Below are 19,505 nucleotides of genomic sequence, written 5' to 3'. Positions count from 1 at the left end.
TGTATTGTTCCATTGCAAAAAGGGAAGGAATGTTATATATTCTGCAATGTCATTTATCTAAAGCTTTACTATGGAATGTTTGGATTTTTCTGTGACAGATTTTTTTAAAAATAAATGTTGTTTCATGTTTGTGTTCTTAATTCCCTCCAGTTTTGAAAAATCTTTCTGAAGTTGTATAGTTTATAAAGATGAATGGAGTGGAAAAAAGGGAATAGTTTTCTGAGGAAGAAGAAGAAAGGGCGGTGGCACGGAGAGATAAACTATCTTTCAAATATAGTAGTCATATGTTGATGTAGCATACCTGAAGCAATGGTGATTTTGTCTAATGTAAATAGTTCTGTTTGCATAATGGGATTTCCCTTTGTTCTCCATCTCTTCCTGCCCGGCATTGCATGTCTTCTAGCCTTACGAGATTAGCAATAGACAAGTTTCAAACAAAAATCTGTATAGACCAATAATACTATTCACCTAAAAAGGATCTTGGAATTCCATGAAATTATCGCAACACTAACCTTGGAGTACAAGATAGGAACTGTCCTTGGAAGGTCACAAAACAATATCAAGATTAAACTGGTGGAAATATCCTGGATTGATTTCCAGTATCTGGAGATATGTTGCCTCTGAACTTGGACATTTCATTCATCATTTGAATTTTAATAGCTATTGATAGCTACATTAATAGCAGAAAGATCTATTAGAAACAATAGTAAAATTCTATTGGTAATCAAGTACAATTTATTCCTTTATTATTTAAAAACATAATTCGATACATAGTGCCCTAAACGTCAAAAATATTGCTGGGATGTTTGTAGTAGAAGCACTGCAATATCTGAGCAAGCATGGTTATTTCATTTCTCTCAGCTAATCAGGTTTGTGGATGATTTTCAAATGTGGTTTGTTAAAGAGATGAGCAATACAATAATTCCTAAGATGATCTGGGAATCTTCTTTAGTTTTCCTGAAGTCCAACTGATTATCATTACCATATGGTCAAAAAGAAAGAGATCACACATTTTATAAGAAATAACAAAAAAAACCCACCTTGGATTACTTGTGATTCTAATATTGGTCCAGATGTATCAAGTTATTGGTATTTTTAGAGGATGTAATCTTGTAGCTTTATTTTGTGTCTTGACTCTTTCCAGGTGTTGTTAAATAGTTCCAGAGAGATTAGTTAATAATATTGGAATTATAGCTGTGTAACATCTTGCTGTTCCTCACAGCTGTTCCTCATTCTTGTTTTATAGCACTTAAATGTTCTTATTTTAAAGTAGAAATGGTATTTTTAAAATAATGTAGAATGTTGGCTTTTACCTTATCATACAAACAATATGTACAGGGGTTGAAGAATTTATATTAGCATGTGTGACTGTACAAAGGAGATTTGTTTGTGACTTTAAAATTCTGATGAGAATTTTGAAAAGCTATGACATATGTTTTACAAGTCTGCATATGCCATGTTATATAAATGCACAAGCAGGTGTACTTGGCAAATATTAAGGTTCAGGTACCTTGTAAATTGTAAGAGATCACTAGACAACCTGTGACCCATTGGATCATTCAAGAGAGCCCTGGTGAAGCCTCTTCCTCTTCCACCTCCCCACCTCTCCAAGCTGGCATTCAAGTTTTCCCCTCACTGGCTACTATTGTTAAGAGATTTCAAATGTTGGGCTGTCTTCCAAAGCAGCCATTGGCTACTCACTACTCAGCCCTTGCCTCCAGTTATTCAGTGCAGAAGCTCGAGGGAGGCGGGAAAGAGAGTAGGGCAGGGGTGTCCAAACTTGGGAACTTTAAGACTTGTGGACTTCAACTCCCAGAATTCCCCAGCCAGCCAAGCTGGCTGGGGAATTCTGGGAGTTGAAGTCCACAAGTCTTAAAGTTCCCAAGTTTGGACACCCCTGGAGTAGGGTATACCTCTCCCATCGTCCCTTTTGTTAGGCAACCCGTAGTTTCTACCAGTGTAGTCAGAAGGCATGGTGGACAAGCAACTACAACTTTGCCAAATTTCAATCCCACAGGAGTCATATTTTGGGTACATTCTGTAAGTTAGCCCAATCAAGGTATGTTGAGTCAAAAATTGTTGCCTTGTGTTGCACCATTTTGCCCAGCTAAAAATTTCGAAATATCAAACAGTCGCAAGAATTTAGTAGTGTATAGATTTTGATGTGATAAAATAGTTTTTTTCCCTGTTGCTTGACACAAAACATTTAAGAGAGCTTTGAGTAGGAACAAGAAAATTTGTTTGATGCAATATTGAACAAATAACCCATAATTCAAAGATCTATATTTAGAACTGTCATTTTAAAAGTGCTGAGTAACCCTCTTGTATTATTCAGCATGTACAGTAAATTTAGATAAATGCTGAGTTAATTTATATAAGGTTCATATCCATCCTCAGCCATAGATTTACTGGATGGCTTTTGGACCAGTCAGGATCTCTCAGTCCAGGCTGCCTTACTGGGGGTGGGGTTGTTCAGAAATAGGAAAGAATGCTATGTATTATTATTATTATTATTATTATTATTATTATTATTATTATTATTATTATTATTATTATTATTATTATTATTATTATACGATTGTATCACAGCGGTCAGTTGTTTCGCCGGATCTGGCATTGATTACTAGTCGGGCCCCACCCAGGGGCCTAGGACGTCGTAACGTATTTTCGTAATATACGTGCAGATCCAAGCAGTGCAGCTTTTTGCATTTGACTGATGGTGATTTTGTCAAGTTTTAACTGTTTTAAATGTAATTCCAATGCTTTTGGAATAGCACCCAGTGTGCCGATTACCACTGGAATTACCACTGCTGGTTTGTGCCATAATCGTTGAATTTCAATTTTTAAGTCCTGGTATTTCGCGACTTTTTCATGTTCCTTCTCCTCGACCCTGCTATCACCTGGTATTGCGATGTCTATGATTGTAACCTTATTTTTCTCAACCAGTGTGATGTCTGGTGTTTATTATTATTATTATTATTATTATTATTATTATTATTATTATTATTATTATTATTATTATTATTATTATTGATTTGGGGAAGGGTGTGTGTGAAATGTAGAACTAATAAATAAGTAAAATTTTGAGCAGTTTTGGTTGCTTGTAATCTTGTGATGATTAATGATTCAAGGTTTTTTTTTAATTGGCTCTATTTTATATGCTTTGATCCTCCAGAGAAACTAGTTAGGTAAAAAGGTCTAAAGAAAATAATGCTAAAACAAAGTCTGCCTTCAAAACATGATACCCCAGTCAAGGTCTATATAAGGAGTGTGATAGGAGAAATAAAATTTAAGTTGATAAGAGATATGCCTGTAATGATGAAAAATGCTTGAATTTCAAATATTGATTCATTTTAAATAATTTGGCTACATCTTGTACGCCACCTAATGTTTCATAGATGTCATTTATGTGTGTATGCCTTTGAGTCAGTGTTGACTCCTGGTGACTGCCTGGACTAGTCCCTGCAATTTTCTTCACTTCAGGAAAGTGATTGGTCCAAGGTCACCTAGCTGGTTTTGTGCCTAAGGCAGGAACAGAATTCATTGCCTTCTGGTTTTTAGCCCAGTGCCTTAACCACTGCACCAAACTGCTTATCTTACATGATAACAGCCAGGGAAAATTACAAAATAGATCGTCAACATATGTTAACTACCAAAGATGTCTTTTCAGTTAATAATTTTCTCACACTAAATATATAACTTTTAAAAATATTCAAACAACACAATTTATATGGAAAAACTATGTTATGCAATCAGTTTTGGAGAAATTATAATCCATAATCTATAGGAAGGCCAGGTTCCGGTCTTGGAGAAGACATGTGCTAGTATCCATGTAAAGTACATCAACGCATACGAATATCTATGTGCATGCATAACCTCCTCCCGACATATATGCTGCTTCACAGATTTATAAGCATGTGCACACACAGGCACATCACCTCCGTCCAACATGGACACACAGCAATCTTTCCTGGAGATGGGGGAAAGTCTTTTCCATCCCACCACCAACGATATTGTATTCTCCTACGTCTCCATTGCCTTTTTTACTCCTGATTTTTATTATCTATCATGTCCCAACCTCTTTTAGCTATATATTTGCCGTCATATTGTTATCTTCCAAGACCCAATATCATTGCAACATCGTTGGATGCTTTTCTAGCTTTGCTTATCCTGTAACAGCGAACATTTCAGCCAATATATGCTTCCTTGTTGACAGCACGTCCTGGAATACCTATTTAATTGTGGGTGTGGCATTGCCACTTACTTTGCTATGAAGGCTTGTGTTCAGGGGAGTGTCTGTTACCTGAATTCTTTTTGTGAAAAAAACAATAGCACAATAGTACACAAATCCAAATGAGCAAATGCTTCCTTAGAAGTAGCCCTTCCTATGATATCTGCAGGGGAAGAAGAATAGGATTTACCAGAAGCAATAGGGATTGTTAGGGATGCTTGTGTATGTGCCAGTGCTATAAAAATGTCATGTAAGTAGTATTTCTATTTATGATTTTGCAAAGAGAAAAATATATGTAAAAGATGCCAACTGTGGAACATTGGGGAAACCGCTAGACTCTACTCTTGGTGTTACAGTCTGCTATTCACTAATTTATATTTAAAAAAAACTGTTTCTTTCCTATCCAGTCCATCCCCTGCCTAAAAATTACTGTTTGTAGATCCCCAAGATAGTGGACTTATATACATTTCTTCCATCCTTGAAAATTATTTAACATTTATCATTGTTGACTAAAGACCCCCCCTTTTTTTTATTGGAAAGCAAAAAAGTGCTTTGGTAGCACCTGTGTAGCATCTACACAGAGTAGATGCAGTGTAGTGTATTAGCTGCCAGAGTCAATTTGGAAAGTGAGATGAATGGCATATAAATTTAATAAATAAATAAATAAATCTATGACTGTAGCTTGGAAAGCGCATTTTCTGTGATCAAACCACATTTCTTCACTTTGTTCAGAAATCACAGAATCCATTAGGACCTCCTAAACTGGCCCCTGTACTATATCAGTTTAATCTATTGTCAGAAAGTTTGTGTATTTGGCAACAGTGTTGTTGGTTGTTTCTTTCTTGCACATATTTCTATTATTAGCAAGAACAGACTAGATTAAAATGTGTTTTTTGCTTAACATAGTATGTGTGGCTCTGAAAATGAAAAATCGGCTTATGAAATGAACTATGAGTTATCTATGACTCAGTAGTTTAGCAAAGATGTGTTCCAGTCAGACATGTGTTAGCTATGTAGCTGAATGTGATATGAACACAAACATTATTATAAACCCAGGTCAGGTGAAGCTACAAACAAGTAGAATCAACTTTTCAATCTGACCTTGAAAGTATAATTCGCTTTATAGCACATGCTGCAGTTCAGCAGTCCTTTCCTTCTGCTTAAATCATTACTTACCATGCATTTTATTTATGAGCCAGTTAATGCTCAAAATCCGGCAATCTCAGCTAAATGAAAAGAAGTTTCTAGCGTAGGCTGGTCTTGACAACTTAGTTAGGAATACCTTCTTGACATAAGCAACAAATCTTAAACTTCCTTCTATAAATCTGATTGGGGGGGGGGAAGCAAACTACAAGCAGTTCTCACTTAATAACCGTTCATTCAGCAACCATTTAAAATTGTGAATTTGAACAGGTAAGTCGTTGACTTACAACAGTTCACTCAGTGACTGTTCAAAGTTACAACGGCATTGAAAAAAGTGACTTATGAGTGTTTATCATTGCAGGATCCCCATCTTCATGTGAACAAAATTCAGACACTTTGGCAGCTCCCATTCGTGAACTCATGGGATCACCTTTTGTGACATGATAAGCAAAGTCAATGGAAAATCCAGATTCACTTAACAGCTATATTACTAACAACAACTGCAGTGATTCATTAGTGATTCATTACTACCTGTAATAGGAATTAAATGTTGGGGGGGGGGAGCCAATTTATACACAACATAATCTTTTGATAACCACTTGTGTTAAACTACATTTCCCATGATTTCCATCCAAATGGCCATTTTAAATGAGATTTATATGACTTCTAATGCAAAATATCTGGAAAACACCTATATGAAATATATGCTTTGGGGCATATATAACATAGATTAGATTATGAACATAAATTATTGTCTGTACATATACTTCTACTTTTATTCATTGTTATTTATCTAAATTGAAATTATAACCTATCTTCTTAAATTAGAATTTAACTCCTGTCTTTTTTATTTGTGCTTAAAAATCTATTAGTAAGGTGACCAACCGTCCTCCTTTAGGGAGGACAGTCCTTCTTTTGTAAGTTCTGTCCTCCCTCGAAAAGTGTCCTCCTACATGTCCTCCTTTTTGATATTTGAATGTGACTTATTTTATTAAACAGTTTTTAATGGTGTTTTTTTTACTTCATCACAAGTATATTGAACAGATATTGAATCTTGTGTTGAATTTTTATCTAAAGAAATGCTAGACATTAAAATAGACAACAATTGTCTCTTTGAAGAAATTAGAAGACTGAATGTATATTTAAATTCTGAAAAATTAATACAATGGGAAAATCAACATGTTGAAATTGATAAAAGATGAGTGGATATTTTCAGCCATTTCAAAAATGAACATATTCCATGTGAACATTTATTTATACTTGTTCAATTTACGTTGTGCTGCCCTGGAACTAATGCAGCAGTTGAAAGAGTTTTTTTCAATTGCCAATGATTTTTCGACAAGTGAGAAATCGAGATTGAATGTTGATACTCTAGCTGCAGCACTTGCTGTAAAATTCAATATGAAGGATATTTCTTGTTCAGATATTTCCAATATATTGTTAGAAGATGATACATTGACAAAAATATTAATTAAATGGAAAAGTACTCATTTAAATAATAATTAACAGGCATGTAAGCATAATTACAATATAAAATGTTGCAAATGTTTTTATTATCCATATATCATATTTTAGTGTATTATTGTTGCAATGAATAAAATATTTCTTTTATTTACGATATATTTTTTCCAATTTATTTGTCCTCCTTTTCATTGTAAAAAAGTTGGTCAACTTAGCATTTTGGACAATAGAACGTGTTTTGTCCTCCTTTTCATTGTAAAAAAGTTGGTCACCTATTAGTCTGATTGTAATTGGAAAAATAAACTTTTAGAGTAAGTTATACATTTTTGCACATAACTTCAAATTTCTCTTCATAAATTGATAAGCTTTCTGGTACTCAGGGCATCTCTAACCTTTAAATAAACTACATAATCTTTCATTTATGTTTTGGGGAAAGTAGTTCAGAAACTTAAAAATGGAAAATATACTTTCTTCAAAACCTTTGGAAACTAAATAGTAAGGTTTGTTATTTGTCATCTTGTTTGAAAATGAACATAAGATAAAATTAAATCCCCCCTCCAATTTCTGATTCATTTTCAAGTATTCGGCCAAAATAATGGATAATCTTGTAATGTTAAATGTTAACATTTCTATGACATGTCAGTAAGTATTTGCTTCTGTTAGTGTAAATCAAACAGAAACATTAATTCACTGACCTTCTGAAGGTTGAATAAATGGAAATATATAAGCAGGAAAAGCCTTTTTCTACCTCCAAGTCTTTTTCTTTTCTTTTTCTGCTAAAATAAATAAGACATGTTTTGATATAATAATAAATTAATAAATAATAAATTTGAATTTATTAACCGCTCCCTCTCCAGACAGGACTCGGGGCGGCGTACAATAAAACATATAAAACATAAAACATATGCAAAAAAAATTCCAAATGAAGTTCTTGGAAATGATTAAATGGACTAAAAGAAAGGAAGGAATCAAATACGTTAAATACATAATGTATGCATGTGGAGAATAGCCATTCTTTCTTGATTTTTGTATTTGAGGATGCTGTTGCATCAACTTGTAGCTGTCAGGTATACCACTATATTCTTCACATCACAATTGTCTGTCGATCACCAATTCCTTACCATCATACTGTCTAATTTTCTACTCATTTACAGTGTAGCATATAATTAGCATGGCACCTATGACAGAGTGTTAAGCATTGCGATAGAAACCCTATCATATGCAGGTTCACATTGCGAAAATCATTACGTGCAGTTGTAGGCAGTTTTTATTGTTAGTGTGATCTTCTACCCTTTTAATTTCCAAAACAGAGAAATAAAGGACAAGTTGGGCTTCGAAGTTATGAAGACTAACTATTGTTCATTGACCAGTTTTACATTCCTTAAAGGCATGGACATTTCATCTTTTTTGCTTATTTGGTCTGTTATTTGGAATCATTACTCATAAGGTGCATTACTTTTAGTACCATCTTCTTTTCTGGGACGTATTCTGGGAGCTGTTATTGACATTGGTGACAGTCTTCAGTAGAATGAGTGATTTGCCCAAAAGATTAAACTAACAATTATAAACCCACATTTTAAGGAGAAACTCAACTGTCATAGTGATGATAACATGCTGACTTAAGGGTTTATAATTCAGCTTTAAAATTGAAACTTTACTTTACTTTCTTTTCCTTTAACTAAGGGAATTGTTCTGGATTTTGCAGCTGGAGAATTTAACGCCAAAGAGCAAAATGAGAAACTGAATCTTGATTACTCACTTCCTTCCTCCAATATTGCTGTTGTCACCAATATGTTTTTGAAAGTACAGTGGATCACTCATAACCTCTGTTTTCAAGCAGGCAGCTCAAGTTTCCTTAATCAGCAGATTTACTGATGAGTAAGCAGTATAAACCTGGATGTTTACTCATGAGTATTCCGCCATTAACCTTCAGTAGTGTGACTCAGGGCTCTATAGAAGCAAAAATGCTTTGTTTAATGGTAATAGGATCAATAGGATAAGCAAACACCTAACACCATATTTAAATTGTTGTTGTTAGTTGCGAAGTCGTGTCCGACCCATTCAAATTGTATTGCTCCGTTATTAAACTGTTAGCCTTTATTTTAATCTTAATGTCACTTTAGATTAAATGGGTCTTTCCAATAAATGCTTTTTTTCCCCTCTCTCACAGGATTATTTCTACCCGAAATATTTGGGTGAGTTGCAGTTACATCCTATTCATGTATGATAGTGTTGTTTTGTTGCCAGGCACAATATGTATGCATATTAATCTGCCATAGAGATCAGATCTTATATGATCTTTTGCAATGATCCAGGCACCATTCCCCTTCTTTGAAAAAATAAAGAAATCTTGACTTTTGATGCATTTGTCCCCTCCCTCAGGCTCAGCCTGGTCATCTGCATAATATTAGAAAATAGAAGAATCATATTCTAAAATAAAAGTGCAGGTATATATATATGGATGTCAGTGGTGGGTTCCGGATCCCATTGCAACCGGTACAGTGCAACAGGAGTGGGCGTCCACCACATGAACACGTGCAGTGTGCGCATGCGTATTTACTGCCCGCAATGCTCCAGCTGCTTGGGGCATCGCACAGAAAACCTCAAATACCGGTAAGGCGGGTGGGTGGGTGGGCCCTCTGGAGCACCGTACTGGAACGGTACCCAGTGCTCCCGGCAGGCACCGGTACACCCCTTCCTGGGCCTACCGGTCGTGACCCACCACTGATGGATGTATAGATATATCTCTTCATATATGAATAATTTAGTAGAATAGCAAATATGCTGAGTATAGCATGGGGGATTAGAAATCAGCTCATTTAGGCATATGGCTTAATAATACTTTTTGCATTTTCTTTAGACTGTATTCGGGACTATGGGTCACCAGCTATAAGAAGTCCAAGTTTACATACGTGTGTGCATAGTAAGCATTTTTCATCTTTCTATCTTTTAGGCATTTGTAACATTCATGTGTGGGTTTAGCATGGGGAAGGATTCATGCACCACCCTGCTTTTAATAATTTACTGTATTGAGAGTTTGTATATGATGTTAAACAGTGGTCTAATGTTACAAGGATGTGCCAAAGTGGATCTTGCATCCCTTATTTTTCCATTTTCTTTCCTTCACTGGTACTTGCTGCATGCATACACAGTGCTGAACCATGATTTTAAAACATCTTGCTAAAATTTCAAAAAGGAAAGTAAAATATAAATGAAAACATGTTGTGGCTTAGCCTCTGATTTTCAGTTAAGCATTGCATTTCAGAGGCATTAGATGCTTCTGTTTTATTGAGCTTAATATATTTTAGTGTTTAAGCTATGAACTATTATTTTCTTAACCGTGGTTTGCAGTTGGATGTTACAGAAGACTAGAGCTTCGATCAGTGTTTCTCAACTTTAATATCTTTAAATTGCCAGGGTAGAGAAATCCTGGTTTATATTAACTAGATGTTTTTGGACAATCTGGTGAATCATAATAAACTGCACAGCAGAACCCCTGTGTATAATGTTACATTTCAGGACCCTCTTTGATAGCACATGAGCCGTCACCCCAGTTCAACTCCACCACACATGTGCACACATCTCCCCCTGGCCAGCTGGTCTTCGGGTCTCTGCCACGCATGTCCAGGGCGTGGGGCGCGTATGTGGTGGTTATGCATTCATGTGCGGGGTACTGGTTGTGAGCAGGGGGTTACGTGCCCAAGTGCAGGGGTGGGTTGCATGCTTGGGGGTCATGCATGCATGCATGGGGGGCAGGGCACATGTGTACCCTAATCCTAAAACCAACCCCACCAACCCTGATAGGGCAATATAAACTGAGAGCAAACCCCACTCTTTACCAGCTAGCATTGATATGTTACCTAGTTTGGGTAATGAAATGTCTGCAAGAAAACAACTAAGCTCAGAGAGCACCAAAGACTTCCTCAACCAGTGAATTGTTGAGTAGGTTTGAAAGGGTAGTAAATACTTGTGATGGGAACCTGCAAGGACCATTAAATGAGATGTTGAACAGTGGTTTCCTTCAACAATTAAAAGGCCATTTCAATCAGTCTACATTACCTGGTTCCTTTATCATAGTCAGATATCATCATCTCTAGGTTCATTTCTTCAAAAGATCAAAATATTGCGTGGCATCCCCAAATTTTTCTAGTTGTTAATGAAATACTACTACATACAAGTGTTATACAATTAAGTTTCTTCATCTGACTTTTTGTTTATGTCAAGATGCAATGAACATCTTAAACTTATCCTAAGACATTATGTATTACGTTGCACATTATAGTTATTTCATCAGTTGTACAGTCCTTAGATTCAATCGCAACAAAGGAATTATTAAGGTAACACCTACGTACTCCTCTGTGGTGGGATGGCAAATGATAACATGTCCATGCTGATATCATCACACAATATTGCAAATATGTGCATTATTCAAGACATGAAGATGCAAGTATGTAGTGGTGATAGTGGCATGATGACATCTTGTGCATGTTATAATTTTATATCTACATTTTGCCACCTTGCTTTTCTGTATCTCTTTAAAGTAGACGCACAGGGATTGCATAGCTTTCCTTTGCAGCTGTTGTGTGTTTCCATGAAAAGACATGTTTGGCTTAAGTAGTTGTAGACAGTTGCTTGTGCTGTATGCATATGTGCATTCTGAAGTCCCCCTTTGCCTTTAAATATACAGTGCTATACAACTCTTACGTTACTGGCATATGGAGGCCAGGTGGAATATGCAATTATGATGATTACTGACGTGCGGTGAGGTTTATGGCTGGTGTGGCTGGTGACGTCATCAGGAAGTCGGGGAATGGGACGTGTGTAGGAGGCTGAGGCAACCTCAGCCTCCTGCACACGTGGTCCCATTCCCCACCTTCCCGAGTCAACATGAAGGGGACTGCGGAGCGCGAGCCGTGGAGCGCGGAGTGCAAGCCGCGGTCCCCTTCATGTTGACTCAGGAAGGCGGGGAATGGGACCATGTGTGCCTTTTCCCTTTTCCATTTTTTTTCTTTTCATGATGAGAGCAGTGAGGCTCTGCCTCCCCTGTCTCCCCTGACCGCATGTCCCTGATGATGATGATCATGTGAGGTAGTTAGGCTGGGAGAATGTAGTTGAATTAATGTGTGGAACTCCACAGTTTGGGGGAAAATAGGTTCAATATTCCAAGTGCATCACAGACTACACTGGATTTCATTAAAAGATATACAAATATTGTAAATTACACCCCCCCCACACCCATCCCTAACTCATGCTAAACATTTGTATGGTCATGTGAATCCATTCTCAGCTGATTACTGAGAAACTAATCTTCATATTTGAGGGCAACTGCTAGTGATACACTATGGAATATATTTCCCTGTAATTGAAGAAGTTAGAAAGCGCTGTAGAAGCATTACATAATTAAGCACGGACAGCTAGATTTTCAGTAGAATGATCAGGAAGTTGTGTTTTAATATATGAATAGTTGCCAGGGTTTTCCAGTATTTTTGTTCATGGAGGATATTGAATGTATTATTCAAGAACCTAGTATGATGAACTTGATACTTTTTATGATAATTATTTCTATCTGAAGAATAAACTATCAAATGTTTCTGATGCATTGTCTGAACATACTGGAGAAAAAGCAGTAAGGTGACTGGGCATGGTGTTTCTGTAACAGTCCTCTAATTTTCCACTTTTCTGGCTCGCTCTTTACAAATTTTTTAGGCAGAAATATTATTTGAAACCTTTGCTTATATGAGACTGAAAAAACAGAACCAAAAGCATAATTGAAAGACAAAGCATATCTAGAAATTATAAAATGAAATATATAATATTTATACTGCATGTCCTGCTTTTCCCGAATGTTCAATTACTTCACATGTTTTGGTAATCTTAACAACACCCTGCAGAGTTTTTCCTTTGAAAACAGTCTTGGGAAGGCTATATTCTTGAAAGGTGGATTTAGAATAGAACAGAAAAGAACAGAATTAAAGCCATGCTCAGTTGTCTTAGGCAAGCTGCTATCTCAGTCTGTTACAGAAGTATGTGCCTTACTTACAGAGCTTCAAACATAAAAGCTTGCCCATGGCAATTTTGTAATTTCCTGAATGCTTTTGAATCTAAATGAGAAAAATAGCAAAATGCATCTTTAATATTTAGATTATGAAAAGAGAAACACTGAAAGTCTGACCTGGACTTTATAATAACAAAGATACGAACTGCTTATTTACATGTAGAAAATGTCTGCTATATGTAGTGTGGTTCAAGTAAGTACTAATTTTTTCTTAGATAGAATTGGCACTAGAGTTAGGTTTTCTCTTTAATGTACTTTTACCTCTTTAGGTTGCATTACGATTAATGTAATAATTTGGGATATTCTCCAATGTAATTGTTCCATGACCAGTCTATATTTTATTAATATGAATACTTGCATACATAATTCACTAAAAGAGAAAAAGCAAAGCAACAATATGCAGTGTGAAAATGTACTGCATAATATAACAACATAGTTATCAGGAAAAAATCATTCTTTCTTCCCCAGTAGTTAGTTTGCCTGCAGAGCAAAAATATTAAATGCGTCAAAAAATTGAGAGGCCCATCAGACTTCTTCTCATATCAAGTATGAGAATAATAGTTACATTTGAAGGAAAAATGTATCTGAAACTTTAACACATTTATTTCCCTCTCATATAGTGTTTCTCCAACTTAGCAGTTTAAAAATATGTGGGTTTGAACTCCCAGAATTCCCCAGTCGGTATTATAATTCCTAAATTGTTATGGTTGAGAAACATTGCTCTTTTACAAGAACAGTGTGAATTTGCCAAGTCATCAATATTAGGCAAGTCCACCATTAATCTATTCTTTTCTACCAACAAACAAAAACTTCAGCCACTACAGAAATACAATTCTACCTGCTAAGCAAGAATTTTCAGGCAGGGTTTTTAAATGGTATTTCCTTGGTGAGTGTAATCTATAATGGGGTCACAGGAATGGTTTATGTAAACGTCTGATTCACCTTCACAATGTTAGATGTTCTTTTATTCAGTTTTTGCCAGCTTCTTTTTCATGAGCTTGCTTACTTCAGAAAGAGAGGAAGGGCAATGTGTTTTGTTATGTTGCCTTTATGTTAGCTTTTATTAGTACTTAGTGTTTATATTGACCTTATCAAGCAGTACTATTTCTGGGTTTCAAGATAAAAACATTGTAGGTGTGTCTGCCCTTGGCAGAGGGAACTTACCAAGTCGATCATGAATGCGCCGTGCGCACTCATGTGCAGTACAATAAAAATTGTTCTGCGCATGCACAGAAGCAAAAACCAAGATGGTGGTGCCTATGGCACCACCCGGAGAAACAGTTTGGGGGCATGGCAGGCTTGCGTCACTACCAGTTCCAACGACCCAGGCTGCCAAATCACTACCTATTCGGCCGAACCGGGCCAAACTGGTAGGAACCCACCACTGGTACTTACATACTAGTGGTGGGTTTTAAATTTTTTTAGAACCTCTTCCATAGGTGTGGCCTGTTTTGTGGGAGTGGCTTGCCGGCCATGTGACCGGATAGTGCCTTGCCATCCATGTGACTGGGTGGGAATGGCCAATTTGTAAAATGTGGTGAAACTCACTTAACAACGCTCTTGCTTAGCAACCAAAATGTTGGCTCAGAAACTCTGGCATTTGACGTGTGCAAGTCTTAAAGCTGCCAAGTTACAAGACCCTTGCACCCCTAACCCTTTAGCAAGAAAACCCCAGGGATGTTCAAACTTGAGAGCTTTAAGACTTGTGGACTTCAACTCCCAGAATTCCTTCTCCAGTCATGTTGGCTCAGGAACTCTGGCATTTAAAGCATGCAAGTCTTAAAGCTGTCAAGTTACAAGACCCTTGCACACCTAACCCTTTAGAAAAAAAACCCCGAGTTCCGGCGGCGACGGGCAGCTCTTTGCCCGCTCCGGCTCCCCGGTGGGCTTCCCCACTCCTTGGGGGGCACAGGACACCCCGCAGAGGGGTCCTGCCAGAGGGGCGGCATCGCGGAGGACTCCTGCAGCGGTGGCGGCCGGCGGGAGGTCTCTTGCGTGCCCAAGGCACCGGGGAGCAAGCTCGGAGGGCGCATCGCGTTCCTACGCCTCGCGCCTCGCTATAAGCCGACTGGAGAATGCAACAATTGAAGGAAGCAGCTGCAGTGCGGTGAGGTTGCTTCTCTCTTCATCCCTTATTCTGCATGAAGATTTACTCAGCCTTTTAAAACTTTAAAATAACTTTCGGAGCATTTTGGAGGTGCGGCTGGAGGGAGGGGGGTTTCCCCCCCCTTGGACAAGCGGCGAGGAACAATTTTGCTCTCAGCCCCCGGGGAAGGAGGAGGGGGGAGAGCCAACGAATGAAGCCTCACTTAGGCTGAGATGATTTTCTTTTCAATTTAATCCTATATATTACAATGATTTGAGGACTTTTGGAACTTTTTAAAACTTTGTTATGCCTCTGTGCCCAAAACTGGCAGGGCAAGATGGCACACTTCCGTTGTCTTTATGAACTCTGAAACCTGACTCCACCTTTAAAATTCAGGCTTCCGGTCTTTGTCTCCGTGTCTCCCAGAGGAATCTCTTGTGGATTGGTATTTTTTAAACCTTCTAGGGGAAATTTTCTATCTATTGCCAGACTTATTGGAGAGACTCTCTTCTGCCTGGTTCTTCTGCTCCCGGATTCACCTGGCTACCCTTCTTTTCTAACTGTTTACTTCATATTTGGACTGAACTTCTAACGTTATAAAGGATGGCATCCAAAAGACCCCCTCCTGGAAAACCTGGCTTTGCCACTTCTGCTCCAACATCCGCAACATCCAGTCCAGCCACACAGTCAAAGATAACAGAACTGATGCAACATAAGACTACAGAGATGGACTTTCAACAAATGCTTCAACAAATTTTACAGGGCCAGGAGGAAATCAAGAAACAGCTAAGGGAAATGAAAGATGAAATTAAAGAAAATCAAGCCCAAATATATAAGAACTCACAAAGACTGAATCTTGTGGAAGGGGGGGTGGAGGAGGTGAGGGGGGGGTAGAAGCTGTGCAGAAAGGGAACAAAGATCTTGACATCCAACAGATGAAAATAGAATTTGAGAGAATGTCCTATTACCTTAGATTTCAAAATGTTATAGAAGAAGATGGGGAAAACATAAGGGACATCATGATAAACATCCTGGCTGACTACACACATAAAGAAAAACAACAGATGGGGTGGGATATAGACCTGGTTTATAGAGTGAACTCAGCTTATGCTAGAACTCACAATGTACCCAGGGAGGTTCACATTAAATTTCTTAGAAAAAGCACAAGAGATGAAATTCTGGGTGTACAAAGGGGGCAAGCATTGACATACCATGATATGGAGATAACCATTCTGAAGCAGATCCCTAAGAAGATTAGAGAAAAAAGGAAGAATTATTCGCAATTAGCGAATAAATTATACCAGAAAGGGGTGTGGTTTAGATGGTTGATGCCTGAAGGTATGCTGATATTCTGGGAGGAGACAAGAATTAGAATCAATTCACCCATAGAGGCGCAGGCCTTTATGGAAAAAAACAGAACACTCCTAGAAAAAACACGAGACACTACAGCGGACACGCAGGACACGGGAGGGGCCAGAGCTCTGCCAGTGGAGGGAGATGGGGCAATAGCAAGAAGACTCAGATCACAAAAATAAACAAGAAAATCATATTATTATAAACTGACCGAAAGTGATAATGGAATTATATCTGGATTTTATATTGTAATGTCTAATCTGATTGAATTTAGTAACAGAACTAATATGCTGATTATAATCAATTATATACCAATGCATTATATATAAATGTATACTATGAGTATGGAGAGAGGGGCGCCTGTCACACTTTGCAACTGCCATAATTTGTATACCTGTCCATTTACCCTTTTCCCTATAAATGTTGAAAAACCAATAAAAAAATTTTGTCAAAAAAAAAAAAGAAAAAACCCCCCAGGGATGTTCAAACTTGACAGCTTTAAGACTTTAAGCTTTAGATAGGACTTTAAGAGGTGGGCGGGGTGATTGGTGTGCCAGCCAATCAGTGAGCAGTGGGCGGAGCAAGTGTGGTGCGGATGGGCGGGGGAAGAGAGCTGGAACCGGTTCTAAATAGCATGGTAGATTTGTGGAACCTCTTTTATAGAAGAGGTTAGAACTTGCAGGAACCCACCCCTGTTACATACCATTTGTAATTATGAGTTTTGCCTTGCTCAACATCAGAATGTTTTGCTACGATAAAAGAATAAGGACTCCAGAATAAGGACTCCAACTCTGATCATACTTGGGGAGTATAAATTGACCATTTTTCTTGAGGTAGCTTTATGATAATTGAGAACAAAAGGAAATTTTTGAAAAAATCTAAAATGCCATTCTAATGTTCAACTTGTTAACCTTATTAACTATCAAGCAATCACCATGTAGAAATTAAAAATAAGATGTTGGGATATCTCTATGCAGACATAATGGTGTGTGAGAAGGACACTGGGAAAGCAGGGGAACAGATGCTACCTTAAAGAATAATCAGATTGGACGGGGAGGTCATGCAGCTAAATATTAGCCAGAGAAAGAAACTTAGAAAGGATTCACCCTAACATATCAAGCAGTGGGGGATGTGAACTTTTAGACTTGTAAGATTCTGATAATATAGATTGACAACGAAGTAGAATTAGCTCATTTTGTTGTGTTTCCACTCTGGTCTACTTGGGAGGTTGTCAACAATATTGCTCTTGTATTTTAGATTATGGTTTTACTTCCCTTTAGAAAAATACAGAAAACATTAGAATATGAATAGTTGTCCTTTCTTAGTGCATGTTCCTTGTGTATATGTAGTCAGGAGTCAGTTGGTTCCCAAATAGCATGACCAAATACATGGCTAGAGATGTGACATTCCTGTCATTATTAGAATAATTTATTTGAACAGTTGAATAAAAATATTTTTGTGGCTTTTAGGACAGAGAAAATCATGAGTGCATTTTCAGGAATACCAGAAGTGATTTTTTTTCCCAAAAAGGCAACTGGATTTTGTTTTTTCCTTGAAGATGTTTTGCTTCTCATCCAAGAAGCTTCTTCAGCTCTGAGGAAGACATTTTCAGGCATCATTATTGATAAAGAATTTCCTAAGTAATTTTACATCAACATTTGTCTTTCTTTTTCTGTCTGCCATGCCTATCAGCCCAATTTTTATTATGGTCATAGATCAGCATAGGAAGAGTGGAACATAAACAGTTGATCATTTTTAAAGCTTATATCTATTTAAAGCTTATATTTTTTAAAGCTATATATATTTAAAGCTTATATATATTTAAAGCTTATATATATTTAAAGCTTATATATATTTAAAGCTTATATATATATGTGTGTGTGTGTGTGTGTGTGTGTGTTGTATTTGTATTGATAAATAAATAAAGGGAGACTAGTATAGATCTATTTCGAGCTAATTAGCTTTCATCAGCTAGCCATACCCTTACTGGGATTTGAACCTGGGCTGTATTATATCTTAGGCAGGAGTCTTAGCCACTAAGCCACAGGCTCGCCTCCCTATCAGTTGTAACACAAATACATACATACACACACACACACACACATACACACACATAATTCCTTACAGTTTTATTGTTTGGTCTATAGCCATGATTGTGAACCTATGGTACGCGGAGTCATATCTGCTGGCACTTAAGCCATCAGCTCTAGTGCGCATGCGAGCACCAGCCAGCTGATTTTTGGCCTTCTGGGAACAGGGGAAGGCTGTCTTTACCCTCCTCAGGCTTCAGGAAAACCTCTGGGGAGGGTGGAAAATGAGCCTAACAGGCCTACCGGAAGTTCATTTCCGAACTTCCTGTTGGGCCCGTTTTTCATCCTCCCCAGGCTCCAGAGGCTTTCCTGGAGCTTGGGGAGGGTGAAAACGCCCCTCCCTGAGGAAATACCAAGCTCAGCTTGGAGGCGAGCAGTGCGGCACACATGGGTTGTGTGTGTGCACATGCGCATGTGGGGGCACACTTTTGCATTATGGGTGCCTGCATGCGCTATTGCACGCACACGCTTGCATTTTTGGCACCAAAATGGTTAGCCATCACTGGTCTACAGAATATGTAAGTATTAGCTAGTTCGTTTAAGAAAGATTCATGGCGCACTGTTACATATTTTGTGCATTTGCATGTTTTGCCATATGTTTGTATATGCCATACGTTCAGATGTGTGTTAGCATATATGCTGTACATGCAATCATGAGGGAGAAATGGGAGTTTTTATGTATCTTCAGGGACTTGGGTATCACTGCATTTTTATATATATATATGTGTGTATTCATATTCAGTGGACTAATCTGCACCTTTGTGAAACATACACACTTAGTAGAAAAGGGTCACTGAGTGTCCTGCATTAGGTCTCATTCTCTTTTGTTTATTGAATATAACAATTAATTGGCATGTACAATATGTATGTATAGAGTTCATGTTGAGCCCCTGTACAAACAATATGTATCATAGTTTCAGGGTGTTCTAGTAAGATAGTAACTGCAAATTGGTGGCGTTTTTCTCTTGCCTAAAATTAACAATTGTAGCCTCAGGACTTTTCTTTCTTTTTTTTTTTGAGGGGAAAAAAAAGCAAATAGAGAACAGTTTCTCAGAAAGCTGGTTTCAAAGTTAGAATGAGGAAGGT

At 37.5% G+C, this 19,505-nt stretch overlaps 1 protein-coding gene across 1 annotated transcript in view; it reads left to right on the top strand.

Moving 5' to 3' along the window:
• GAS6 (growth arrest specific 6) overlaps window positions 1-19,505 on the top strand; it is a 49,941-nt gene that overhangs the window by 2,735 nt on the left and 27,701 nt on the right. The window contains exons 3-4 of the mRNA XM_081946267.1: window positions 9,006-9,030; window positions 9,696-9,758. Coding sequence (XP_081802393.1) covers window positions 9,006-9,030; window positions 9,696-9,758 — 88 coding nt within the window. The remainder of the gene's footprint in view (window positions 1-9,005; window positions 9,031-9,695; window positions 9,759-19,505) is intronic.

Source organism: Natrix helvetica (genome assembly GCF_964273705.1).
Source record: "Natrix helvetica genome assembly, chromosome: 3".
Lineage (NCBI taxonomy): Eukaryota > Metazoa > Chordata > Lepidosauria > Squamata > Natricidae > Natrix > Natrix helvetica.
The sequence above is the reverse complement of the archived record's forward strand: the minus strand, read 5'-3'. Positions and strand labels throughout refer to the sequence as shown.